Raw genomic sequence first — 15,029 nt, forward strand, 5'->3', positions numbered from 1 at the left:
GAGGGCCAAGTAGGAGTTTGTCAGGTTAGGTGTGGGGGAAGTGTTTCAGGCAGAAAACCCCACAGAGGCAAAGGCCCTAGGCTAGGATGGAGCCTGGTGCACCCAGGGAATGAGTCTGTAACTGAATTATGATATCTGCACACACACACCCCACCCCTGCTGCCCAGTGTCCCATATACCACCAGATTGCAGGGTGATTCTGCAGACATTTCTGCTTTTGTCAGTGGGAGTGGGAAGGGGATGGAGTGGTGCTTTGGGTGTTTTCCCTCTAATGCTCTTTAACTTGCACAGGTTTATGTGTCCTAGACCTGTTTCACTGCATGTTTACAGGTGGGTAGATTTAACCCATGTCAAACTGGAAAACTTTATTCTTCTGAAGTTCCTGAAGATTTTTATCAGAATCCCTGAATAGAGCTTTAGTCTAAAAATGGGGCCGTATCAGTGTTTTCCGTTTCTCATCGGTAATTAGCCACTGGAGATCCTGCTGACTTCCGGTCGGGAGGTAGAGTTGTCATATGTGCTCCGCAGGTTTCTGTCACACCTCCTCCTGTTCCTGCACTTGGACAGCGGGGTCCCCCAGGGTGTCACGCAGCAGGTCACCCACAAGGTGGCACAGCACCTGACAGGAGCCAGCCACGGGGACAACGTGAAGCTTCTCAACAGCATGATTCAGGTCAGGGTCCCGCCAGCCCCCAAGGGTACCCTCGCCTGCCTTCCTGATTAGATGCCCCTGGTGCCAGCACGTCTCTGTGTTTTGGTCGTTTCAGAGCCCTTGGCACAGTGCTTTTGGCCAAGGAAGGCAGCAGATCTGGGTTTTGTAATGGAGCTAGATGTTATTTTGTGTTTTAAGGGTGGGAGGCTGGTTATTACCTTTCTCATCACCTGAGCCCTTTCTCCATAGGCCCACATTTCTGTAAGCACTCAGCCCAATGAAGTGGGCCCAGTAGCTGTATTGGAGTTCTGGGTCCAGGCTCTCATAAGCCAGCATCTTTGGTACCGGGAACAACCCATCCTCTTCCTCATGGACCATTTGTGTAAAACAGCTTTTCAGTTGAGGCAAGAAGACTGTGTGCAGAAATTGCTCTACCAGCAACATAAGGTAAACCTGCTGCGGAATTTATCTTTGTCATCAGCTAGAAAGCAACCTTCCAAGGAGGTTCCCCCCATGCATCCTTCTCAGTGCTGCTCTGTGCCCACTGCCTTTTTAAAGCCCTGCCTTAACGGTGTCTTATCCAGAAACCGTAGTCTGCTAGCATGAATCCTTATAAAGGCAAAGAAGGACACCCTAGGAGAAGCCCTGCTCACTCATTACGTTTGCCTATGATGTGGGATTATCACTGCTGGTAGTCTGATTACTGAACTCTGTATCTTACCTGAATTGTCCGCTGGCATAAGATAATTGCTGTACTCTTGAAAAGCTCATCGGTTCTGTTTTTTAAAAGCCGCCTCTCTCTGCTCCACATGCTCTCCCTGGTGTAGAATGCTTTGGGCTACCACTGTGACCGGAGTCTGCTCTCCTCTTTGGTGAGCTGGATCCTGGCAGGCAACATCACTCCTTCCTTTGTGGAGGGCTTGGCCACGCCCACTCAGGTAGGAGACCTGCTGTGGATCACTTGTTATCTCTGTAGACTTTAGTATTGTTATTATCCATACCTACGTTGCTGATAGCCTAAAATATCTAACATCTGTGCAGCACTTACTACACGTAAGAATGCTTTTTCCTTTAATCCTCACAGTAGCCCTCTGTTGAGGTTGTGTTGTTGCTATTCCTGTTTCACAGGGGCATTAACTGAGGTTTAGCAGAGTCAAGTGGCTGGCTCAGGATCTAATAGTTTGTTATCAAAACTCCAGCTGCCTGACTGCAGAGCCTGCCCAGCAGCAGGATAGAATGGTTAAGATGCTGGAGCCAGACTGCCTGGGACTCAGCCTTGGTTGTGCCATTTGCTAGCCCTATGCCTTGGAAACTGGCTTACTCTTTGTCCTCAGAGTCCTCAACAGTCAAATGAGTGTAATGTTATTACTAGGTGTTGGTTGTTTTTATTGTTATCATCATTTTCATTAATTCACCACATTGTTTTCATCATTATTACCACCTCTTGGACTTTGTGTGTCCAATTCTGTCTTTGTTTTATCACTTAAATAAGTAGTAGCATTCTTTAACTTCCTGTCAGAGTCTTACCTGCTGCTTTTCCTCATACCTCTTGGGATCTAGCTGAGACAAACTCCATGTTGTTATCTGCATATATCTCTGGCATTTCCATCTTTTGATGAGCTGATTCTCTTATCAGATATGCCTTCCTCTGTGGTCTCTGTGTAGAGCCTTGTCTGATACATTTATCTTCTCTGATCCCACCTCCTTTCTCTAGTTTCCCATAGCGCTTGACCTCTGATTCAACACTCACACTTGTCACTTTACATTTTGGTTACTTAAACATTAGTCTTGTCCCCCCTGGTTAAGGGCAGTTGCTAAAGTAGCCTTTCCAAAGGAATTTATGTTTTTCAATAGCCTATTTTATATAAATTTATATCTGTGATACAAGTAGAAATAGGTTTAGAAAAGCTATGTGTCAATTTTAGAAACTATAAATGTGTTGATTGAAATCTGTGATAGCAAAGGTGTTAATCTGTGGAATATGAAGGTGTGTTTTCCTGTCTGAGTTGGAGCTCGTTCCCCTCATGTTTACCTGGTGTCCTTGCAGGTCTGGTTTGCGTGGACAGTCCTGAACATGGAATCCATCTTTGAAGAAGACTCCCAACTCCGAAGAGTTGTTGAAGGGGAATTGGTTATAAACTCTGCATTTACGCCTGACCAAGCTCTGAAGGTGCAAATAGCAGTTCTGCATTTGAGTGGTAGAAGGTGGTTCACACTTTGATGCCAATGGGTTCACCTATAGCTTTTGAACTTCTGTGTTTTCTTTTGTTGGGAATGTTTGGGAAACACAATAACTGTTCTAATGCTTAACATGGTGAATTGAAGTGTATATTTCCTTCCCGAGGTTTATATAACATCGGGAGTCGCAACTTTTATAATTTGAGGCTGTGTCCACTGCATGTATGAATGGGATTGCCTTTGTTTTAGAGCATCAGAATCCCCTAGAGAGCTTGTTAAGAATCTGATTCCTGGACCCCAACTTCTGAGATTCTGAATCTGGAATGGGATAAGGAATTTATTTTTAGAAACTCCCTAGCTGATCCTTAGGCTCACTAAAGTGTGAGAAAAACTGGAATAAGTCTTTAGAATTAAAGACCTTCTATTTTAGGGTCCTATAGTGTAGACTGTGCTTTTGGATTTCAGAGCCTGTCAAGGTATTTATCATTCTTGAACATCCATTTAAAATCTAAATTTTCAAGACGTTGATAAAGTTTGTAAAATTTACTTTAGCTTTCATATTACTCTTGCACTATAGTGTTTTACATAGAAAGGAATGGAAAGGTATGGAAATGAGATTAGACTCAGTGATGCTTAAGACTCAGTCCAGTTCTGGGGTTTGTGGAATTTTTAACAGAAAAAAGGCTGCCCCATGTGTCTTGTTACTGGGAATGTTAAAGTGTTAGCTAGAGGGTTAGGAAAGTAAGGTTTATATGACTTTTTTTTCCCCCATATTAAATCGAAAACACAATGGTTAGCATTTCATTTGAGTCAGTTACGAAGAGCAGACTGTTTGCAGATGTGATCATTACATGGTTGCTCAAAGCCCATCTCTTTTGTAGAAAGCCCAGGCTCAGCTGAAGCTCCCCATCGTCCCGTCCCTGCAGAGGCTGCTGATCTATCGCTGGGCCCAGCAGGCCCTCCTCACGCCTTCTGACCATCCTCTTCTGCCACTCATATGGCAGAAGTTCTTCCTCCTGTATCTCCACCGCCCAGGACCGCAGTATGGGTATGGTACCCAGTGTGGTAGGGAATCGGTTCCCGCCTTTGCCCTGCTCTGCTGCTCTGTGTTCTCACACTGTGACACGGGAATGAGAGTCATTCTCTGGCTCAGAGCCTCTCTCCTTTCCTGTTTCACATCTGTTAGACTGGACATTTTCTGAGTTCAGGGTATCTTGGGGCAGCTCACGCTTCATCACCCCCCATACCCAGTTTGGTGAAGACAACACCCTGGAACTGTGCGGAGTTTATCAGAGAGCCTCTGGAGTCCCACACTGAGGCTGCTTGTGTGGCCATGGTGGGGCTTGTTCGAAGGGACCTGTGATGCTAGTGTGTGTGTGCTAAGTCGCTTCAGTCATGTCCAGCTCTTTGCGACCCCATGGACTGTGCCCTCCCAGGCTCCTCTGTCCATAGGATTCTCCAGACAAGAACACTGGAGTAAATTGCTGTGCCCTTCTCCAGGGGATCTTTCCGACCTGGGGATCAAATCCATGGCTCTTGCATCTCCTGCTTTGGGAGGCAGGTTCTTTACCACTCGTGCCCCCACAGTAATGCAGGTATGGACAAAGGCCAGGACTCGCCTCATGTGACCATTGTTGTCTGGCTCCAGCTCAGTGTTTCTGCTTCACTCGCACTCCCTTAACTCACCCTCTTTGAAACATACAGATGGTGATTCTTCATCACTTCTGTTTTCAACGGATTGCAAGTTCAAGAAGAGGTTCTGTCTTTAATCACTTCTGTATCTCTGAGTGGTGACAGTATCTTGAATTTGCATAGCACTTCATTCTTTTAAAAACTGCTTTTATATGCATCATATTGTTGGTGCCTCATTATAACCATTGAGGTAAAAATGATACGTATTAATAAAATGAGTTGTTAATGGACTGTAATGTTATGTCACATAGAGAGTCTTGTGTTGATCCTAGTGTGCTCTTTGCTTGCATTTTTTAAGGTTACCTATAGATGGTTGTATTGGAAGGAGGTTTTTTCAAAGCCCTGCTCATATCAGTTTGTTGAAAGAAATGAAGAGGCGCCTGACAGAGGTGGCTGACTTCCACCACGCTGCGAGCAAGGCCCTCCGTGTTCCAGCAGAGGGCAGTGAAGGGCCGCCAGCGAGCCAGGCTGGCACCCTTGCTTACCTGACTTCACCAGAACTGCACACAGAGCTTGTGAGGTGAGGCATGACTATTTAACCATTTATGTTGTTGTTTGTAGCACAGGTACTTGGATACTTGTGCTGGATTGTTGATTTGTGTTACAACTGCTCTTAACCTGTGAGATTGACTATGGAAGGTGGTTTTGACTATACATTTGTATCTTGTAATGTTTCTCTTTTGTATTTCTTATGAGAAGTGAATCAGCATTTTGGATGTACATTGTGAAGTGTCTGGAGTCTGACTGAATGCTTTTAAACTGGAGGGCTGGTGACCTCTTTTGTTTCTTTACTTAGTAACAGAAGCAAACCGAAACAAGTGATCATAACAAATTTACTAGTATAATCTGCTAGGATAGTTCTCTAAAAGAAATAAATGACCCAGGCAGCGTTCTTTAAATGGTGTTCATAGGCCCTCTAGGGAATTCTGGGATTGACCTGGGGTGCAGTAGATTCATAATCTTCCAAAACTGCTTCTGAAAAATAGACTCAGTATTTGCACACACTGTAAAGGGTTAAGAACTCAGAGGTAATTGTGTCCCCTTCACACTGTTCTTCTACCTTTCATTTGTAAGCTTGATGTAAACCAGATATTAATCTCATAAATATGTCTTAATAAAAATAACTCTTAATAATGAACTCAATACAAAATGAATACAAAAATCTCAGTGAGGAAACCCAGTGTTTCAGCCCAGCTCTCAGACTTTAGGCTTGATTGACCTCAAAGCCTTAGAGCTTCTCTCTGCCTCCAGAATAATTTCTCCCTGTCTCTTTCTTGCTTGAAAGAAAATTTCTTTTTGCTGGGCTTAACTAGTGGGAAGGCTTTATCTTTGAACATTTAGATCAGCTAAGAAAGTCTTTGATGTCCCCTTTTGCCTTCTGGCATGTTGTGAAGTATATAGCCCAGGCAGAAGCTGCATGAGAGCTCTGTCCCAGCCTTTCCCCTTTAAGAACCTCAAAGCCGTGTCCCTGGGTCTCTTCCTAGAGGCTGCTGTCAGGGTGAAGGTGGTATTTTTCCACTTCATTGCGTAAAGCGCAGCCACACTACCTTCTGGTCTCCACCTGGCACTTTGTGTGTAATATGTGTGGTGTAGACAACTTTGTTACCTGTTGCTGCAAACAGCTGCTTAAAATACCAGTGATCTGAGCTAAATAGACTGTGTTCCTTGTAAAACCAAAAAATAAAAACAAAGGAAGCATCATTAAATTAAAAAAAAAATTTTTACTGGAAAATTGAGAATTTTTTTTTTCTTTTTCCTGTTTCTAGCTGTTTTCTTCTATTCTTTCTTCATGGGAACAGGGTGCAAACATGCTGTTGGCTCTATTTGTGATTCCTTGAGGCAGGAAATTGTTATTTAGCCTAAAGCTGGCAGAGTCTTCCGATGCATAAGTTTAAAATGGCTTTTAATGTTTTCTCTGAAAGATGGCAAATGTGTTTGTTGGAATGTGATTTATACTTTTCCAAGCACCAAGACTCACTGTGACTGGATTGCCCAGGAGAGAAAAACTCTGAATTCACATCCTTGATCTGTGTTAAAGTCACCTTCTCCAGTTATTTTTTCTGTGCACTATATTTAACCCTCTTTTGTAATAGAGTTCACAGAGCCCTTTCTTCATACTTTTTGTATTAGCAATTATTATTGCATCATATTTAAATGATTTGTGACCTGTCTTTCTCCCTTGCTGGCCCTTCTTGGGAGTGGAAACATTTTCTATGTTATGTGCTTCTAAACTTTTACCTTTTAGTGCTGGTGTTCCTAGAGATGTAAGAGACTTAATTTGCTTTCACATCTTTTTGTATTTTATATGATTATTATTATTTTTTTTCTTTTAGGCTCTTCAATGTGTATATACTATGGCTAGAAGATGAAAATTTTCAAAAAGGAGATACCTATATCCCTTCTCTGCCAAAGCATTATGACAGTCACCGGCTAGCAAAAGTGATGCAGAATCAGCAGGTGACAGTATATAGCCTTGTCTTTTTTAGCATATCTAATTGTAATTTGAATTGGTCACTTTTATAACTTAACGGTAAAACCCACTTATTGATATGGAAATGGGCTCATTGGGATGGTCTTTTTTTTTGGTGGTGGTTTTCTCAGTATGTAAATGAGTCTTTTAAAAAATTTGTTCACTTATTTGTTAGTTTTTGGTTGCACTGGGTCTGTTTCTCCTTGCAGTCTTTTTCCAGTTGTGGCGAGCAGGGGCTGCTCTCTCGCTGTGGCGTACAGGCTTCTCATTGCAGTGGCTGCTCTTGTGGAGCATGGGATCTAGGTTCATGGGCTTCAGTGGTTGCAGCTCTGCAGCTCTTGAGCTCAGTTGCTCCACAGTATGTGGAATCTTCTTGGGCTAGGGATCTAACCCATGTCTCCTGCACTGGCAGGCAGACTCCTATCTGCTGTACCTCAGTGAAAGTCTGTAAATGATTTTTTTGAAGGCAATTTGTTGCCAGAATCTCGGCTCTCTGTGCACCAATGCCAAACAGAAATACAGAGACAGAGTTATGGAGGAGAAAGAAAGAGTGGCTTTATTACTTTGCCAGGCAAAGGGGGAACACAGTAGGTTATCGCCTCAAGAATTATGCCCTCCTCTCTGGTGAGTAAGGAGAGGTTATATAGTCAGGAAGGGGTATATGATAAGGATTAAGGCAGTAACAGTCTTGGATTCTTCTTCTGCAGTTTCAAAAGGGCAGGATTGCCGACAAGATAGAGTGTGTGCAAGGTCTTAGATCATGCTGTTAATGTGCTGCACTCAGTGCATCAGCAAACTTGGAAAACCCAGCAATGGCACAGGACTGGAAAAAATTAGTTTTCATTCCAATCCCAAAGAAGGGCAATGCCAAAGAATGTTCAAACTACCATACAATTGCACTCATTTCACATGCTAGCAAAGTAATGTTCAAAATCCTTCAAGCTAGACTTAAACAGTACGTGAACTCAGAAATTCCAGATGTACAAGCTGGATTCAGAAAAGGCAGAGATCAAATTGCCGACATTTCATTGGTGAAAGCAAACGAGTCCAGAAAAACATCTATTTCTTCATTGACTATGCTAAAGCCTTTGACTGTGTGGATTACAGCAAACTGTGGAAAATTCTTAAAGAGATGGAAATACCAGACCACCTTACCTGTCTCCTGAGAAACTTGTATGCAGGTCAAGAAGCAACACTTAGAAGCAGACATGGAACAATGGACTGGTTCAAAATTGGTAAAGGAGTATGTCAAGGTTGTATATTGTCACCCTGCTAATTTAACTTATATACAGAGTACATCATGTGAAATGCTGGGCTGGATGAATCACAAGCTGGAGTCAAGATTCCTGGGAGAAATATCAACAACTTCAGATATTAAACCTTTGATACTAAGGAGCCCCCTGATGAGGGTGAAAGAGGAGAGTAAAAAAGCTGTCTTAAAACTCAAGATTCAAAAAACTAAGATCACGGCATCCAGTCCCATTGCTTCATGGCAAATAGATGGGGAAAAAGTGGAAACAGTGACAGATTTTATTTTCCTGGACTCCAAAATCACTGTGGATGGTGACTGCAGACATGAAATTAAAGATACTTGCTCCTTCGAAGAAAAGCTGTGACAAACAGCTTTAGACAGTGTATTAAAAAGCAGAGATACCACTTTGCTGACAGAAGTCCGTATAGTCAAAGCTCTGGTTTTTCTAGTAGTCATGTACGCCAAAGAAGTGATGTTTTTGAAATGTGGTCTGGACAAGACTTGAGAATCCCTTGGACAACAAGGATATGAAACCAGTCAGTCCTAAAGGAAATCAACACTGAATATTCATTGGAAGGACTGATGCTGAAGCTGAAGCTCCAATACTGTGGCCACCTGATGTGAAGAGCGGCTCATTGGGAAAGATTGAGGGCAGGAGGAGGAGGGGGAGACAGAGAATGAGATGGTTGGATGGCATCACTGACTCAATAAACATGGATTTGAGCAAACTTTGGAAGATAGTGAAGGACAAGGAAGACTGGAGTGCTTCAGTCCATGGGGTTGCAAAAAGTCAGACATGACTTAGTGACTGAACAACAGCAACAAAGGTTTCCTAATCTTGATCAGCTTCCCTGGTCCCTTTAGTCTTGTTTCAGGTGGCTTCCTGGCTGCTCCTCCTCTGATTAATAACTCTTCTGTCCTTTGGAACTCAAGAAGGTCATGGTGACTGGATTCTTACTTAAAAGAAATGGGACAAAAAGGCATCCATGCCCAGGAGACCCACAGGGCCCTGCTTGGCATCAATTCCCCGTTTTCTCTGATACTCCTTGATCCGGAGGAGCATAGAATCCCTACCATTTTTCTTTAAGTTGCTACACAGGGCATTGCTCTTTTTCACACTTTCAGCAGCACCAGGTCTCCTGCTTTGAAGGGATGTAAGGGAGTTTGCAGGCAAGGGGGAGACCCGTGGGACACAAATGTATGCATAGTTGTTAACAGTTGTCCAGTCTGTTGAACATACTGTTTAATTTTACCTGCTGGGTTAGAAACATTTCTCTTTTTATTCTTAGGAGCTAAGAGTGGTCTCCTGTACAACAACTTTAATAATGGCTCCATCCTATCCTGGTTCTAGGGATCACCAGTATACAGAGAGCAATTTGCAAGATCTTGTCTTGTTTTAGATGAGTTTTCCAGCATGGCTTGGCAAAAGATTTCTTAATAATGTCTGTAAGAAGGTTTTTGTCATCTCTGATGTTGCTTTTTCAAACACTGTGGTCTGAAAGGCCTCTGTTCAACCTTGATCCAGATGTGACCCTCTCAAATCTTAGCCAGAATCTCGTGGAAGAGGGTGGGGGGAATTACTAGATCCTGGTAGAATCTGACATAGCTCAGAAATTTCAAGTTTGCAACAATACAGGGATAAATGCCTCTGAAATCACATCCATAGTGGTCATGTAGTTTTGCCAAATTTACTCCATTTTAACTTTCAAATGCATTTCCCTCCTCAGTGTTAAAGTAGCTGTCACTGTTAATGAATTTATTTCTGGATATGGGAAAATGCAAGAATCTGGGTTCATAAACTCTTCTGAAGACATCTAAGTATCTAAAGGCCTGTTCTGCCAGTTCTTCTCAGAGCACAGAGTACCTCATTTCTGATCTCCACTCTGAATTCCTTTCAGGGGGTGTTAAAGGTCAGTGGCTGCCGTGACATTGACTTAATCCTTGAAGAGGCAGATGGCAGTTTTCAATTGGCAGAGCCCCTTCAAGTCATAAATTTGACCGAGTTGTGAGGGCATTTCATGACCATTTTGTCCCATGGTGCTGGGAATGATATTCCCAAGTCTGGTGGAGATTTGGCCATTCAGTGTGCTGTTACTCGACTAGGCCATAAAACAGTATCCAAAAAGTCTCTGGACCACTAACCTCCATGATCCAGGAAAATATCCCCCTTTATTGCTTTTTCCCATATCTAGAGTTCAGCTATTACAATCATTGATCTCATATATGTGTGTGCTAAATCGCCTCAGTCATATCTGATTCTTTGCAACCCTGTGGACTGTAACCCACCAGGTTCCTCTGTCCATGGGATTCTCCAGGCAAGACTATTGAAGTGGGTTGTCATGCCCTCTTCCAGGGGATCTTCTCAACCCAGGGATCAAACCTGCTTCTCTATGTCTCCTGAATTAGCAGATGGGTTCTTTACCATGAGAACCACCTGGGAAGCCCATATGGAATTATGCATCATTCTATCAGAGGCTCAGTCATGTTTGGTAATATAAGAAACAATTTTGTAAAACAGTCTATGTATATATATGAAAGCAATATAGCTAGGTTAGTAAGGTCATAAGCAAGAATTTTAAGTTAAGAACTTCAATTAGATGTAGCCCCATATATCCCAGGGCGTTTGACTTAGTCTATTCTGTGCCAATCCTTTTCTTTAAGGGAAATTTTATGTTGGCATTGTCTGTAAGACACCCAGCCCAGTTTCCTCTGTTGCTAGGCTGATTATCGTTAACATGACTTGATTGCTTCCAGCATAGAGGAGCCTTTAAATGTAAACTACCATAGTTTGGTATTAACTAAATCCATCCCATAACTGTAAGAGGCTGAAATTCTGCCTGTTCTGTTTGAGCTTGAGTAATGAAAATTCTATGACCCTGGGTTTATGGCCAGGTCAGAGGAAGTATTACTGATAGGCCAGGTGAGAGGATCCAGTCTGGTGATAGCAGTTGTGGCCTGTACATTACTATAATCTTTTTTTTTTTTTTTTTTTTTTTAATATATTTCGTAAGAGTCAACCAGTTAGGGCCTTGGAGTAGAGAAATCCATCTAGGTAACCTGAGAGTACTAGGCACAGGTCATTGGCCACAAACCCAACAATTGGGTTGATTTTAGAAACTAGCATGGTATCATGCCTATCATGGCTATGATAGAAAAACATTTGATTCTCATGCAGAAGTCCAAGAAGTCGGGAAAACATTACAAATGATTGTACGAGTCAGATTGAAGATCTTAGGAAAGCTGTCTACTTCTGATGTTGTCTTCTTCTCACCCTGCTGTGAATGTAGTTTCTCCTCTGAGCATTATTTTAAGGGTGATTTTGAGGTCAGCTGTCCTCTCTTTAGGCCAGTGCATTGCAGGGGCCTTTTGTGAGTGGAAATTAATCCAGGAGTCAGTTCCCTTCAGATTCAGTGTGCATGAGCTAGTTAAGAGTAGTTAGTAGGGGTCCTTCCATACAAGTTGGAGATTGTCCTTTAAATTATGTCTTTTTCAGTATGCATGATCCCCTGATTGTAGGTTATGGGGCATCTGATGTTCATCCAAAGATAGATTACTGAGGTAAGCTTCAGATACAAACTTAGAGTATTCTTTAATAATTCAATTAAACTTTACATTAGTGTAACGTAACAGCAAGAAACTGGGAGGTGAGTCTTCTCACCTCAACTTCTGGGAGACCTCTGTTAACAAACTGCAATTTACCATTCATTGAAGCATCTTTTTCTTTCCAGAATTACCCTCATTTCTACCAAATATAATTAAATTAAGACTAATTAATTTGCAAAATATTTCTGGTCTCAAAACTTGATCTTGTGATTTATATAATTGATCATGTAGACTTTTTGTTTTGTTAAAATTTTTATAAGGAGTCTCAGACTGGACTCTTAAAAGATATCTCAGGGCTAGGAAAGTCATGCCAAGGATTTACCACAGATTTTGCCTGCCAGATCTAGGTGAATTCCTCCCAATTTCAAGGTCCCCAGAATACCTTGAAATTTCTGTACCTGTTAGTGCAGTAGCCTTCCTAATTTATCTGATAAAGCTACTGGGAACCAAAGAGTCTCCAGTCTCTGGAGAGAGCAGATACAGAGAAAAGATAAATGTTTCAGTTCTGCTTACAAAGGTATAATTTACCAAATTGCTGTAAGTCATATTTAGTTTGAAGGGAAATTTTTCCTTCAGCTGGAAAACTGATTCAAATTAGTAATTTTTCAGATAGAAATCATAAAAAGTATAACTGTTACTGAGTCCAAGCTCATTCTGCTTGCCACACGACAGGCCAATGAATCTGAGAGAGATGTTGAGGCAAGGAATACAACTTTATTCAGAAAGCCAGCAGATGAAGAAGATGGCAGACTAATGTCTCAAAATAACTATCTTGTCAGGGTCTGGATGCCTGGTTCTTTTATAGGACAGAGAGGGAGAGGAGTTGAGGACAGAATGGCCAGTCTTGTGTGTGTGTGTTAATCTCCTCAAGTAGAGGGGCAGGGTTCTCTGAGGCAGGTCATTATATGTGATTATAAAAACAAAGGTTAAAGTCAAAGAAACAGATCCATCATGGAGTCAGAATTGGCTCTTCCCTACAACATAACCTAACAAAGGCTAACAAAGTTTTGCTAAGAGAATGCACTGGTGATAGCAAACACCCTCTTCCAACAACACAAGAGATGACTCTACACATGGATATCACCAGATGGTCAATACTGAAATCAGATTGATTATATTCTTTGAAGCCAAAGATGGAGAAGCTCTACGCAGTCAGCAAAAACAAGACCTGGAGTTGACTGTGGCTCAGATCATGACCTTATTGCCAAATTCAGACTTAAATTGAAGAAAGTAGAGAAAACCTCTAGACCATTCGGGTATGACCTAAATCAAGTTCTTTATGATTATACAGTAAAAAGTGAAAGTGAAGTCGCTCAGTTGTGTCTGACTATTTGTGACCCCATGGACTGTAGCCTATCGGGCTCTGAGGAGCCTCTCAGTCCATGGCATTTTCTAGGCAAGAGTACTGGAGTGGGTTGCCATTTCCTTCTCCAGGGGATCTTCCCAACCCAGGGATCGAACCCAGGTCTCCCGCACTATGGGCAGATGTTTTACCGTGACAAATAGATTCAAGGATTAGCTCTGATAGCGACTTAGCAGCAGAGTGCCTGAAGAACCATGGACAGAGTTTTGTAACATTGTACAGGAGGCAGTGATCAAGACCATCCCCAAGAAAAAGACATGCAAAGAGGCAAAATGGTTGTCTGAGGAGGCCTTACAAATAGCTGAGAAGAGAAAGTAAAGGCAAAGGAGAAAAGAAAAGATACACCCATCTGAATCCAGAGATCCAAAGAATAGCAAGGAGAGATAAGAAAGCCTTCCTTAGTGATCAATGCAAAGAAATAGAGGAAAACAATAGAATGGGAAAGACTATAGAGATCTTTCAAGAAAATTAGAGATACCAAGGAAACATTTCTTGCAAAGATGGCCACAATAAAGGACAGAAACGGTATGGACCTAACAGAAGCAGAAGATATTAAGAGGTGGCAATGATACACAGAAGAACTATACAAAAAAGGTCTTAATGACCCGATAACCATGAGGGGGTGATCACTCACCTAGAGCCAGACGTTCTGGAGTGTGAAGTCGGTGGGCCTAGGAAGCATCACTACAGCAAAGCTAGTGGCTATAGCTCTAAATGTCTGCATTAATCATGTTAATGAAGCCAGCAAGGTTGAGCTGCCTCCAGTAGCAGATACTAATTCAGTACTGAGTATTTCTTGGATCATGGGTCCTAAAATTTATATTGGTCAGTTTTCTCTATATTAGATTTAATTTGTAAGCACTTACTTTCAAGTCAGTTAAATATAGTTCATTTACAGGTTAGCTTTTACTCAAATCTCAGTTTTTCTGCCCCCCCCCCCCCCCCCCGGCCTGAGCACAGGGGAGAGAAATACCAGTCCCTTTTCCTGGGGCCACAGTTAGAGCTCTCCCAGTTTTGTAAAAACACCCTGGGGTTGGGGAGGCTGCAAGATGGAGCAGAGCTCTGATCATCCATAACAAGGCTAGTCCAAAAGGGAAAATCCCAACCAACATTCTGCTACAGGCAGGGCCTAAGGCAATAGGGAAGGGCTTCCTGGTATTATCCTCTGTGAGCCCTGTTATTTACCAAGGAGGTCTCAGTTGGTCAGTGTAAATAGTGACACATATATATCAACAAACAATACCAAGTACTAATTTAATACTGATTTAATTAATACTAATTTAATTTAATATTAATTTAATATTTCCCAGTTCACATGAATCTGAAATCCATTTAATTTGTCTTGTGCTTAGAATTGTTTGATTTTTAAGTATCTGCTTTTCTTTAAGCCAATTAAATATCCAGTTAATTTACAAATTAACCTCAGCAACAATATCCAAAGACAAAAACACATCTGAGACATACATATATTCAAACAGACACAATGAGATCTCATAGCTTTGTTTTCTAAACTTAGTCATGAACCAGGTATCACAATGGAAAACTAACTATTTTATAAATGACAGTTGGAGTAAGAAGATATTTAAAAGGATTCTTTTTTTTTTTTTTAAATTCAGTTTCAGGAATTAGAGGTGGTCTAGGTAAGTGTTCCTGAGAGCCATGGTCTCAAAGCACAGGGAAGAGAAACTCATGTTCTCCTAGTAGGACTTATTCCTTCAGGGTCAGAATTCTGGAAAAACAAAAAAGTACTTCAGTAAACTAGCTTTCTCTAATTGCACGTGCAGAAATAGCAAATTTTGCAATTTGAAAACAAATTTTA

The 15,029-nt window shown here is 41.8% G+C and overlaps 1 protein-coding gene across 2 annotated transcripts in view; it reads left to right on the forward strand.

Annotated features, from left to right (window-relative positions):
* EPG5 (ectopic P-granules autophagy protein 5 homolog) overlaps positions 1-15,029 on the forward strand; it is a 129,632-nt gene that overhangs the window by 49,425 nt on the left and 65,178 nt on the right. For both annotated transcript variants that reach the window (XM_040264562.1, XM_040264563.1), the window contains exons 18-24: positions 529-673; positions 902-1,099; positions 1,480-1,590; positions 2,700-2,822; positions 3,712-3,878; positions 4,821-5,042; positions 6,856-6,979. In XM_040264562.1, the coding sequence (XP_040120496.1) occupies positions 529-673; positions 902-1,099; positions 1,480-1,590; positions 2,700-2,822; positions 3,712-3,878; positions 4,821-5,042; positions 6,856-6,979 (1,090 nt within the window). The remainder of the gene's footprint in view (positions 1-528; positions 674-901; positions 1,100-1,479; positions 1,591-2,699; positions 2,823-3,711; positions 3,879-4,820; positions 5,043-6,855; positions 6,980-15,029) is intronic.

This window comes from Oryx dammah, unplaced genomic scaffold, assembly GCF_014754425.2.
Source record: "Oryx dammah isolate SB20612 unplaced genomic scaffold, SCBI_Odam_1.1 HiC_scaffold_22, whole genome shotgun sequence".
In the NCBI taxonomy this organism is placed as follows: domain Eukaryota; kingdom Metazoa; phylum Chordata; class Mammalia; order Artiodactyla; family Bovidae; genus Oryx; species Oryx dammah.